The 13,454-nt window shown below is 38.3% G+C and overlaps 1 protein-coding gene across 1 annotated transcript in view; it reads right to left on the bottom strand.

The window, feature by feature from the left end:
- Window positions 1–676: 676 nt before the first annotated feature.
- Window positions 677–13,454, bottom strand: part of LOC133529216 (squamous cell carcinoma antigen recognized by T-cells 3-like) — a 41,527-nt gene continuing 28,749 nt past the window's right edge. The window contains exons 14-17 of the mRNA XM_061866895.1: window positions 13,225–13,345; window positions 12,795–13,027; window positions 12,150–12,341; window positions 677–3,424 (exon numbers count right to left, since the gene is read on the bottom strand). Coding sequence (XP_061722879.1) covers window positions 3,262–3,424; window positions 12,150–12,341; window positions 12,795–13,027; window positions 13,225–13,345 — 709 coding nt within the window. The 3' untranslated portion in view covers window positions 677–3,261. The remainder of the gene's footprint in view (window positions 3,425–12,149; window positions 12,342–12,794; window positions 13,028–13,224; window positions 13,346–13,454) is intronic.

Here is a 13,454-nt window from a genome sequence, read left to right as displayed (position 1 = left end):
TAGGGATTATAATCTGCACTTTTAAAGCTTGAGAGTCGTATTTCGTAGAAAAGAAACACGTTCTTCGTTCTTTATTATAGATAAAGCTATTTCACAAATCTTCACACTTAACTGACAAAGATAATGGTAGCCCGCAATTCAAATTAATGTTTTGAATTGTTTTTAACGTATATAGGGTAGGTAAGGAACTGTTGCTCAAGTGTCCAGCTTAGACCAGCTGGCAGCGGTAAATAATAGTTCGAAATCTCTCCGGTGACGCTAGGGTAGCACAAGGACATGACATAAACTTAGACGTTATTGATGGAGTGTAGTGCACTGTCAGTGATTTTTTTTTTATCAACGCCAAAAATGTGTTCGGGATGTATGGTAGCGTCACCTATATTTAAGTTTTTCTGATAGACACTTTTCATCTCCTAGTGAGTATTATATTCTTTGCTTTTCATACACATATTGTTCTCCGTTATCGCCTTAAGTTCAAGGGATTTACATTTACGAGTAAAAAAACGACCATGAAACGGTTTTAAATTTAGAATTGAATTTTGACTGTCACTGCGGTTGCACTACAAAAATCACAGTTAAAAATATGTTACAACCATCTTATTAAGTAAGAAACAATGGGTCACTATTACTAAATGGATAAAGAGTCGTAAAAGTACAAACAAATAAAAATACAATGTATAAAACAAATATGTAATCAATTTATTCATCCTCACGGCAGCTACTCGCAACCATACAAATAAATATCTGGATTCTCACATTATTGAGAAACAAAACACCCGCTATATTCCCAGTCAGATACTGGATTATCAAAAAACAAACAAAAAGATTTCTTTGCGTCATGTCGGATGAACTTACCAACACCTATGAATATTATTTCTTGCTTGTATCTAGGGCGATATTTAAACGGGTTACGTCATCAAGAAGTTCATCTTAGACAATTTTAGCTATACACAAAATCATATCGGCACAGATTTTTGGTAGCGCTGTAAATGTAAAAAAAACAGGACAGATGTGAATTTGTTCACAGCCGATATATTTTAGTTTGAAACTTAAGCACAATACTTACAAATGACATTTTCGTCTGTGTTAAATTTTATATCGAAATATGTTTAAAGATGACAACGCTACCAGAACCAGCCGCGGCTTATTAGATACAATAGTACACCTAAGAGTGTAGATTTACAGTAAATCATTGGATCAACTATTTTAATTATTTAGGTAGCCCTGTACTACTACTGGCTCTGTTTTATTACATAATCTATAACTGCTAATTCAGTGCAATTTGCCACTTTAAGATAGTTAAAATTTACAAAACGGATCCCTTGGTATATCTTAGTAGTTTGACTACAGTTTCGCAATTAGAAGGGTCCACACAGAATGATCGCTCAGGAGAGGAAAATGCGCGCGCCGCCTCGACCGAGGCACGTCTACACTGGCCATTTTGTGCGCGAGGAAATTGCCTCGCGCTTATGTTTGCTCTGTGTGGACCCGCCTATTGACATCAGACAGCTCTGTCAAGGCCATTAACGCACAATGACCTCTTAAATTTAATATAAAAATAATAATTTCAATATCGATGATTGGACAGCTATGTGTATTACATGCATATTAATATCCATAAGAGATCAAGCTTTCGTATAAACGTAAACGATTCTGTTTATTATTGTTATTAAAGAAGGCTCTGTCGAAATAGAGAATCAAATAGGTGGAATCGTGAGCGTTTATTTCACATAACATCATAAAAAAAACATACACATTCGAATACGATACTTCTACTATTTACACTGGCCATAACCACTCGAAATCTGTAGAGCAACTCTTATATTCCTATATTTCTAAGTTGATTTCACTGGTGGTGGTGACTCTTATAATTAAAAACCCTAATTCCACCATTGCTTATAAAGGGCGCTGCTAGCCAAATAGGTATCATGTAATTCAATTACTGGAAAAATTAAATTTTGGGTAAAGATGTTCCACAACTTTGTTACATTTCCATGAAATAAAAACACGAAATATGCGTAAACTTTTTGACCTAGATTGAACTTTAAAAGAAACCTTCATCAACTTTCTGACTATAACCGCGTTGGCGATAAAAAAAATCATCTCTCGTACACGAGTTTCAAAAGGTACAGACCTCGTGCATATCAAAAACCACTTAAGTTTATAAAATTTGTAGAAAAAGCTTGAAATCACATGAAAGGGTGAATTGTAGAGTTTAACCGCGCGTTTTATCGTCACACATCTTACCACAATGGAAGGAAAATGGTCAGCAAAATCAAATGCTGATTCCCAATCAGTCCGTCCGTACTATCTTTCGCTTAGGTATAGTCAGCAAAACTATTAGCTTAGCATACATATTAGTGTCCCCTACACTATATATTGGGCATATATTTATGCAGAGGTGCTAAGCCAATATTTTTGCTTAGAGTACATAAAAAATCTGCTTATCGTCATATTTGTTGAGGATGACGAAATAACAACGGTAAATTCACCTCAAACCCATCAACGGATTTTATACAAAACTGCATCATTTAAAACAATCCTTTATAATAGAGCCATACAAGTCTTATTCTACTTTTTAAGCAGCAAGGTCTTAAGACCGCTGTTACTGATCGTGTGCGCTTCGCTCGTGTGACCGTTGAATTGACGAAAGAAAACCCCGCAAAACGCTGAAAAGTCAGCTTAACCTGGTATTTCACCTGGCCAATGTGCATTGCGTCTCACTTTCTCATTAAGCACAATGTGAGACACAAATACACATTGGACCAAGAAATAGAACAGGTGGAATTCATCACCCCGTCGACCGGCTACAAAACTGCACCATCTAAACATTTCTTTATAGCTCTTAGCTATATATTTTATGTCCTTCTAATTTATTCGGACGTGTTTATTAACGAAGTGTTTGCATTTCGATATTTCGATGATGTTTTCGGTAATCTGGTAAAAATCCTTGACTACTAACAAACCACCAAAAATGTCATTGAATCCCACCAAATGTAGAGGCTATTCGACGTGTCAAATGAACTAGCTGAAACACCAGTAATATTAGCCCACAAGAGTCACATGCCTTAGCTAACTTAGCCTACTTCTTAAACAGCAAGGTCCTGTCGCTGTTGCTAAGCGGGCGCACTTTGCTCGCGTCACCTTCAGATTGACGAAAGAAAACGCCGAAAATTCACATTACACCCGTCAACCGGTGTTACACAAAACTGCACCATCATTCGAACCATTATTTATAAAAGAGCTAATACAAGTGTTAGCCTACTTCTTAAGCAGCAGGGTCCTAAAGTCGCTGTTGCTAAGCGGGCGCGCGTCGCTGGCGTGGCCGTTGGCGCCGTTGGAGCCGCTCGCTGCCGACGTGGAGGTGGAAGGTATTGGCTTTTGCAGGACGCTGGGGATGAAGCTGCTCAGTTGTGTTCGTCGCCTGAAATAACATTTATTTTAATTAATATTTTTTACACTCGTCAAACCAGAGATAGTAAAACAGTGCGTAGACGGTTGTCTTTTTTTGTTATCTGGTCTATTTAGTTGCTCCTTAAAATATTGGCATTACAACAAGTCATGAATAGAATCAGGCGTAATTTTTCGAAAATCCATACTAATTAAAACAAAAATATTACTTTGCTAATCCGCGAAAAGATAACGTCAATCAGTGCCAATCCGTTACATTTACTTTTTCGCGAATTAGTAAAGTAATATTTTATTTAATTTTTTTATTTACAAGAAGTCTACCATTAACATTTCAAAATAACATCCTACAACATCACTTTTGGCACAGTCAGTAGGATTCCTAATTAGGCACTATGGTCCAAGTATTAAATGTGTAAAAAGTATTAATTATACTTTATTATTTTTCCTATTTGACCGCCGCATACTCTATGGATGCGTGGCTGTCGATAATGTCACATATGTCATAAAAAATGTGAAATGTACGAAAGAAAACGTTTATTTAAAATAATTTATGAAATAGTAATATCAGTGATTAAGTTTACATGCTGATAGACGAATAGACATTTAATGTCGTTTATTTTCGTTTCAGGTATGTAGGTTTTCCTTTAGTTATTTTCTTAGAAATGGTTTCAATGGTAGAAACACAGATTAAATAAAATATTTTCGTTTCAGATAAAGCAACACATTATTTTTATTTGTCTATCTTATTACTGGTAAAGAAATATCCTATAAAACGACATTATTGTTATTAAGTCGATCGGAAATGGAGAAACTTCGCTTCGAATTTACGATATTGCCGGGAAGTGATGGAAAGACAAATATTTACTGTATTACTTCTATAACTACGAGTGATAATAAAATCTATGCTATTCCGGAAGAGCTACAATCAGTCGGTTATCATAAAGAAATACTGAAAACAGCTGCTTATAGTAAAGTAAAAAACAGTTTAACTAAGACATATCAGATAAGAAGAGTCTGGATAACAATGACCGAAGAACTTAAGAAAAATTATATAGACGAGGATGGTAACATACAATTCGGAGATCAATACCTAGAAGAATTAAATGAAAAACAACCCTCCACCGAACCTCAAAAAGATACGGATGCCTTAGGTAAATTATTGGAAAAATTAATAGAGAATACACAAGAAAACCGACAACAGAGTTTGAAAAATATTGCGGAGAAGTTTGTTATTGAGAAATTTTCAACCAAGAATTCAAACGCTGTTCAGTGGATAGACATTTTCGAAAGAGAATGTGAGCGTTTTCAAATTGCAGACGAGAAGAAGGTTGAAATATTGAGGCTATTCATGGATAAGAGTTGTGCAGATTGGTTTAGTTCAATGATCATAAAATTAACAATGGACGCGGATTGGTCCAAATGGAAAAAGAAATTCTGTGACTCTTTTGCAAATAAAGGATGGAACCCAGTTACGAATGCAATGTTTTTTAAATATAAAGACGGTTCATTGCTGGACTACGCTATTAAAAAAGAGAAATTATTACTGGATATGAGAAGATCGATTGATGCCGTCACATTGGTGGATTTAATTGCATCTGGTTTACCGGAATACATAATAAACAAGATTGACAGGGAAATATTAAATGATACTGTTGATTTATTTAATGAGGTCAGCAAGCTGGAACACATGGTAAATAGAAAAAGTTACGTGTTTAAGAGAAGAGTGGGAAGCTCCAAAACTAGCAATAAAAATGAAGATCTAAACGCATGTAAAATCTGCGAAAAATTAAATAAAGGACCCCGTTACCACCCAGAAAACTTATGCTGGTTTAGAACAAAAGACGAAGATAAGAATGTAAAGAATGTTGTGAGACATGTCAACAACTCAGTTATTGAAGCTGAATTAAATGAAACGCACCAAAAAAAACGAATAATAACACCATTAATATATGTCAAACTGAAAGTAAATGATAAATTTGAATTGAAGGCACTTTATGATTCAGGTTCAAATGTTTCTGTTATTAACTCCAAGCTTTTAAGACTGAAAGGGAAAGGAAACAGTTTGAACGAAGCAAATTTAATTACAATTAGTGGTGTTAATAAGACAAAAGGTTTGACAAACTTAAAAATAAAAATCTTCGAACTGGAAAAGAATGTAGATATAGATATTCTAGATGATGAAAAATTCAAAGATGACTTTTTGATTGGATTAGACCTAATAAAATTATTCAGACTGAGACAAGATGAAAACTTAGAAATCTCTCAAAAAGAAGAAGGAAGTAATAATGACAAAGATCCTATAAATGATAAAAAAGTAGACATTTTTAACGATTTAGTATTAAAGAATGAAACTCGAGGTGAAACAGAATACAAAATAAACTTTAATGAACATGTAAAGGAAGATGATTTTGAAATGAATATAGATCATTTGAATGGAGAAGAAAAAGTTAAAATAAATACATTAATTGATAAATACAAGTCAGTTTTTGCAAAACATAAGTTCGATATTGGCACAGTTAATGAATATGAAGCAAGGATAGATTTATTAGTTGACAAATACTGTAGTAAGAGGCCCTATAGGTGCACTGAAGAAGATAAAAAAGAGATCGAACAACAGATAGCAAGATTATTAGACAATAAACTAATAGAAGAGTCTTACAGTCCATTTGCTGCTCCTGTTACTTTAGCATTTAAAAAAGAGGATAATAGAAAATCGAGACTATGCATAGACTTCAGGGATCTGAATAAAATAGTAGTTCCTCAGGCTCAGCCATTTCCATTAATAGATGATCTGATGATTAAAACGAGGAATTGCAGTTACTTTTCTACCTTGGATATAAACTCTGCATTTTGGTCTATCCCATTACGAATCGAAGACAGGAAGAAAACTGGTTTTGTGACACAGGAAGGACATTTTCAGTGGACAGTGTTGCCGTTCGGGTTAAAGACCTCGCCTGCAATCTTTCAGAGGATACTAAGCAATGTATTAAGAAAACATAAACTTACTGCTTTTGCTGTTAATTGTATAGATGATATTCTCATATTTTCTAGAACATTCACAGAGCATATTGATCACCTGACACAATTGTTGGAAGCAATAAAGACTGAAGGGTTTAGATTGAAATTTACGAAGTGCATTTTTGCATCAAACTCGGTCAAATATCTAGGTCACATAATCCAAAATAACTCAATACAACCAGTAAAAGATAACTTAATATCTATAAAGAATTTTCCTGTCCCAAAAACCCAGAAAAATATTAGACAATTTCTAGGGAAGATAAATTTTTATCATGAATATATACCAAGAAGTGCAATGATATTAGACCCATTACATAATTTACTCAGAAAAAATCAAAAATTCGTATGGTCTGAAGAATGCCAGAAAGCATTCGAAACAATAAAAAACCTGCTATGCTCCCAACCAGTACTGGAAATATTTGATCAAGATTTACCAATAAATATTTATACTGACGCTTCATTGGAAGGCATTGGAGCTATTTTAAAACAAATGCAGCCTAATGGAAAAGAAAAACCAGTTGCATATTTTTCTAAGAAATTGAATGTGGCACAAAAGAAAAAAAAGCTATATACTTGGAGTGTCTAGCTATTAAGGAGGCTGTGAGATACTGGCAATACTGGCTGATAGGAAAATCATTCACAGTTTTCTCCGATCACAAACCCCTAGAAAATATGAACCTTAAATCAAGAACGGATGAAGAACTGGGTGACTTGACATACTATCTGTCTCAATATGATTTTCAAATAAAATATGCGCCAGGAAAAACAAACTTGGAAGCAGACTGCTTAAGCAGAAATCCAGTTTTAGAATGTGACGAAAATAAAGATGAACAATTAAAAGTTGTTAATTTAATAAAACTTGAAGATATTTTAAAAGATCAGAGTCAAAATAAATATATACAGAATAAAAAGGAGAATTTAATTAAGAAACATAACGTTTATTTAAGAAAAATGAAGACAAAAGAGAAAATACTACTATCAGAGAGGTTTAGCAGAACACTTTTGAAAAATATACATGAACAGTTTTGCCACATTGGAGTTGGACAAATGCTGAAAACTATTAGTCCGTTATATTCGGCTAAAAATTTAACAACTAATATCAAAAATGTTTGCGCTACATGTGAAATTTGTATAAAAAATAAATCAAGAGGACAAGACAAATTTGGACTTATGTATCATTTGGGTCCGGCTACAAAACCTTTTGAAATTATGTCAATAGACACGATTGGAGGATTTGGAGGTTCGAGATCAACAAAAAAATATCTGCATTTGTTGGTTGACCACTTCACCAGATATGCGTATATACTAACATCCAAAACCCAAAGCGCAGATGATTTTATTAAACTACTCAAAAATTTAACAGAAACAAACAACATTGGTATGATACTTACTGATCAATACCCTGGAATTAATTCAAAAGAATTTAAGATTTTCTTGCAGAACAAGGGTATAAACATAGTTTTTACAGCAGTAAATACAGCTTTCTCGAATGGATTAAATGAAAGATTAAATCAAACATTAGTAAACAAGATAAGATGCAGAATAAACGAAAGAGGAGAAAAACGAGCTTGGGCCACAATAGCACAAGAATGTCTAAAAAAATACAATGAAACAAAACATTCAGTCACTGGTTTTTCCCCATCTTACCTTATGAATGGTACAGATGATAGAATTTTGCCAAAAGAACTTAAGCAAGAACTGCAAAGTGATTGGAATATAGATAAAGAGATAGCACTCGAAAATACTTTAAAATCGCACAACTACAATAAGAAAATTTTTGACAAAAATCGAAGGTATCATAAATTTAATGTTGGAGACTTGGTGTATGTGGAAAATGGAAACAAGCTAAACAGAAGGAAATTAGATGAGCTGAAAATTGGACCCTATAAAATTACTGAGAAAATTTCAGACTCTATATACAGAATAGATGTCGGTCATAAAAAAAGCAGAGTCGAACTTATTCCATATAACGAAACTTATTCCAGTCCGTATTATAGATGAAGAAGGAGAAGAAACGGAGGAGAGTTCACGATCCTGCGAAAATTTTATTGGAAAAATTTTCTATCCTTAGGGGGGGAGATGTAAAAAGTATTAATTATACTTTATTATTTTTCCTATTTGACCGCCGCATACTCTATGGATGCGTGGCTGTCGATAATGTCACATATGTCATAAAAAATGTGAAATGTACGAAAGAAAACGTTTATTTAAAATAATTTATGAAATAGTAATATCAGTGATTAAGTTTACATGCTGATAGACGAATAGACATTTAATGTCATTTATTTTCGTTTCAGGTATGTAGGTTTTCCTTTAGTTATTTTCTTACAAATGGTTTCAATGGTAGAAACACAGATTAAATAAAATATTTTCGTTTCAGATAAAGCAACGCATTATTTTTATTTGTCTATCTTATTACTGGTAAAGAAATATCTTATAAATGTTTGACTAAATAATGATTCATTTAATTTTATCCGACCGCCAGCAACATACTCGTATATATCTGTCGTTTATAGCGTACGAGGTATTCTCGTGCGCTCGAAACGGGAGATCGATGCGTGAACTTATAGTAACCCGAAGCAATTATAGGCCAATTTATTGCAGGCAAAACAGGACAGTACAATATAGAATTGGAGTGACATCGGATCGGTAAATACATATATAGTATGGTTACATAATACAGAGTTTCCAGGGGTCCCACCCCGCACTAGGCTAGGCTTAGTTCTCTATAGGGCTCCTGATATCCGTGATACACGCCGATCCGTAGCTACGGGTTCTTAAGCCCGGCGGTACTAAGATCACGAATTTCACGAACACGGCAAGGTACGTACCTCGTACCTACGTTCGCGTCCGGATTCACGTGACACGCCGTGACCGTGACACGCCATGATACGTAGCCCGTACCTGCGTTCGTGTGCGGAGCTTCGAGCTCGGTTCCGTTGGATAGGTACTTATCGCACGTCTCGTAGGTTCCACACGCCCGGGAGAAAAATAAATAAGGACTAGGTATTATTGAATTGAGTTACCACTTAGTATATTGAATACGGGACGTTCGTCGGACAAACATTTACGTGTGAATTAAACTTAAATTGTATTTTTTGCATCGATTTGAATATAATGGTTATATCTAAATAATTTGGGGTTGTTCTGTTTTTTGTATAACCAGCTATTGATTTTAGTCAAAACTAGCGACCTGCTCGTTGCATTGCACTAATATAATAATAATAAATAAATATTATAGGACATTATTACACAAATTGACTAAGTCCCACAGTAAGCACAATAAGGCTTGTGTTGAGGGTACTTATACAACGATATATATAATATATAAATATTTATAAATACTTAAATACATAGAAAACACCCATGACTCAGGAACAAATATCCATGCTCATCACACAAATACATGCCCTTACCAGGATTTGAACCCGGGACCATCAGCTTCGTAGTAAGTATCATTATAATTATGAACTTAAGCAACGCTGTGCTACTGGTTGTCATTATTAAATCAAAAGAAGACATTTTATTCTGTTAAGTATTAATGAAATGAATGAAACATACTTGTAAAAGCTTGCTACTATCAAAGAATATAACGTAGCCTAAATATAAACAAGGCAATCCTAATTCAAAGAAACAAAAGGGTAAATTTCTGCAAATCTTCGGTAGATATGATAAAGGTAATACAGGTAAACAAATTCAACAAAAACACATGTACGGGGCCACGGAAAAAAAAGTACGCAGCTGCAGTTCTTATCAGTTTCGGACTTTCGGCACATTAAAGAGTACTGTTTATTTCTAGATTGAAGGTAATAATGACATATTATTGTTAGAGTGTTTTATTGTATGACTAACAAGCTAAGCCAACATACCGGGTTTTTTTTGTAGATAAGAAGTGCAGTTGCACGTGCAGACAAAATGAAACAAACAATATACATAAGTAGCTGTGGGCTTTACCTTTTGTTCGTGAAGTTGAAAGAAGTGACCGCGATGTTTTGTTTTACAATTCGTGGTATTTTTTATTTAATCCCGAGGGGGCAGTTTAGAATTTTGAACTCACATTCATTGTCATTAGTTACTCCTGACATCACAGTTGGTCTCCTGACACACAGTGTTGTGGTATTATTTTAGCAACCCGCTTATTAAAGTAGCTATTCATTGTAATTAATGTTTTGTTCTATTCATTTATTACTCATTAATATTTAAAAGGACTTACTATTGGAAATAAATTTTAATTTAAAGTAATGAAACGGAATTAGAGCTATGAATAAAAAAATCACGATACATTTTTATTCGTAGCTCTTAGAGACCGCATCGTATCTTCACTCAACGTCGCGGGCGGACCGAACCGGCGTGTTCTTAAGATACGTGAAGCCGTGATCACGCCTACACGGATCTACACGGATTCACGTACCCTAATTTCACGTGTGGAACGGACCAGAAAACCGTTGCCGTGAAACACGAAACCGGGCGCACGGCTACGGGTTCACGAATCACGGACACGACCGCGAGCCCTAGTTCTCTACCGCGGGAGACCAAGTATGCATTTATATGTCATTTGTGACTATTGTAATATAGAGAAGAAAATATGAACTAAAAATAAATTGTTTTGTTAGTGAAATAAATAGTTTTAAAGACTTTCGCAATGGACACCCGTTTATATAGACAGTGAAGGATACTCACATGCCCCCTCCGGAGTCCCGCTTGGGCTGGCCGAGCGGCGCCGGCGCGGCGGGCGCGCGCGGCGGCGGCGCGCTGACGGCCACCTCGATGTTCCTGTCGGTTGGTTATATAGACAGTGAAGGATACTCACATGCCCCCTCCGGAGTCCCGCTTGGGCTGGCCGAGCGGCGCCGGCGCGGCGGGCGCGCGCGGCGGCGGCGCGCTGACGGCCACCTCGATGTTCCTGTCGGTTGGTTATATAGACAGTGAAGGATACTCACATGCCCCCTCCGGAGTCCCGCTTGGGCTGGCCGAGCGGCGCCGGCGCGGCGGGCGCGCGCGGCGGCGGCGCGCTGACGGCCACCTCGATGTTCCTGTCGGTTGGTTATATAGACAGTGAAGGATACTCACATGCCCCCTCCGGAGTCCCGCTTGGGCTGGCCGAGCGGCGCCGGCGCGGCGGGCGCGCGCGGCGGCGGCGCGCTGACGGCCACCTCGATGTTCCTGTCGGTTGGTTATATAGACAGTGAAGGATACTCACATGCCCCCTCCGGAGTCCCGCTTGGGCTGGCCGAGCGGCGCCGGCGCGGCGGGCGCGCGCGGCGGCGGCGCGCTGACGGCCACCTCGATGTTCCTGTCGGTTGGTTATATAGACAGTGAAGGATACTCACATGCCCCCTCCGGAGTCCCGCTTGGGCTGGCCGAGCGGCGCCGGCGCGGCGGGCGCGCGCGGCGGCGGCGCGCTGACGGCCACCTCGATGTTCCTGTCGGTTGGTTATATAGACAGTGAAGGATACTCACATGCCCCCTCCGGAGTCCCGCTTGGGCTGGCCGAGCGGCGCCGGCGCGGCGGGCGCGCGCGGCGGCGGCGCGCTGACGGCCACCTCGATGTTCCTGTCGGTTGGTTATATAGACAGTGAAGGATACTCACATGCCCCCTCCGGAGTCCCGCTTGGGCTGGCCGAGCGGCGCCGGCGCGGCGGGCGCGCGCGGCGGCGGCGCGCTGACGGCCACCTCGATGTTCCTGTCGGTTGGTTATATAGACAGTGAAGGATACTCACATGCCCCCTCCGGAGTCCCGCTTGGGCTGGCCGAGCGGCGCCGGCGCGGCGGGCGCGCGCGGCGGCGGCGCGCTGACGGCCACCTCGATGTTCCTGTCGGCGACCAGCATGCCGTTGGTTTTCTCTACCGCTTCGGCCGCGCTCTTTTCGTCTTCGTAGTCGACGTACGCTAGGCCTTTTGGCTTGCCGTCTCTGAAAAATAAAACACTGATTAGTCTATGGGAACTAGTTTATTAGTATAAAGAAATAAGTAACATTCCACGAATCCGCAGAAATCTTCTCCCGAAGCAAGACAGGTTTAATAATAGTACGCATTCGCTAGATAACATAAGGAACACGAAGAATATACCCTTAATATTTCTTACCCAGGAACAATATTTCGCAAGAGCACTTTACTCCATGAAAGCCTCTTATTTCAACCTACAGTACCAAAAATATTGAAGTTTATATATATTATTCAATTCGGCAGTCCACCTTACCTTAAATTACTTCCCCTGGTACCTCTCCTGGCCACTCCCACAAAATGAGTCCCGGTATAAAAGATATAAAATGATGCACTTGTATGTGACAACTCTGACGTCACTAAGTTTCCCATATTCATCGAATATCTCTGTCGTAAAGCCAAAGTTAAAATGATGCACTTACTTGAATGTGACAACTCGAATATCACTAAGTTTCCCATATTTATCGAATATCTCCGTGAGCCGCTCGCGCGTGCAGTGCGAGAACGGAAGGTTGCGCACGAACAGTTTGTTCTTCTCGACTGTCGTGGCGTACTTGAAGGAGCCTTTCGTTTTGGACGCCGAGTAGCGGGAGAGGAACATCGGTCGTCCGTCTAGGGGTGTGCGGTCGTGTTTTATCGCTTCGTCTACTGCTTCCTGCGAAAAACACATCAGCAAATAATTGAATAGTGCAACGAAGGGGGTAGAATTACTTGGAAAGTTTTGTAAGGTAGAATTTCGAAAAAATTATTTGCTAATTGAGTTTTGGTTTATGGAATCAGTATAGCGACACCACTTCACCGTACTCTGATAGCTTGTCGCGGATATTACACAATAAATGGTTGGTCACTTACTGTTGTGGAATACTGGCAGTAGCAGATGGAGCCGCCGAAGGCTTTAACGCCGGCTCGCACCCGCAGCGACACCACTTCGCCGTACTCTGACAACTTGTCGCGGAGATTTTTCTCGTTTACACTGCGATCAAATAATGAGTATTTATATTTCAATTATGAATTAATAAAAATCAATATTCTACTTGTTGCAAACACGGACAAAGGAATACTAAGACACCTAAAATAATGCA

The sequence above is a fragment of the Cydia pomonella genome, chromosome 20 (genome assembly GCF_033807575.1).
Source record: "Cydia pomonella isolate Wapato2018A chromosome 20, ilCydPomo1, whole genome shotgun sequence".
Lineage (NCBI taxonomy): Eukaryota > Metazoa > Arthropoda > Insecta > Lepidoptera > Tortricidae > Cydia > Cydia pomonella.
This window is presented reverse-complemented; position numbering and strand designations above follow the sequence as displayed.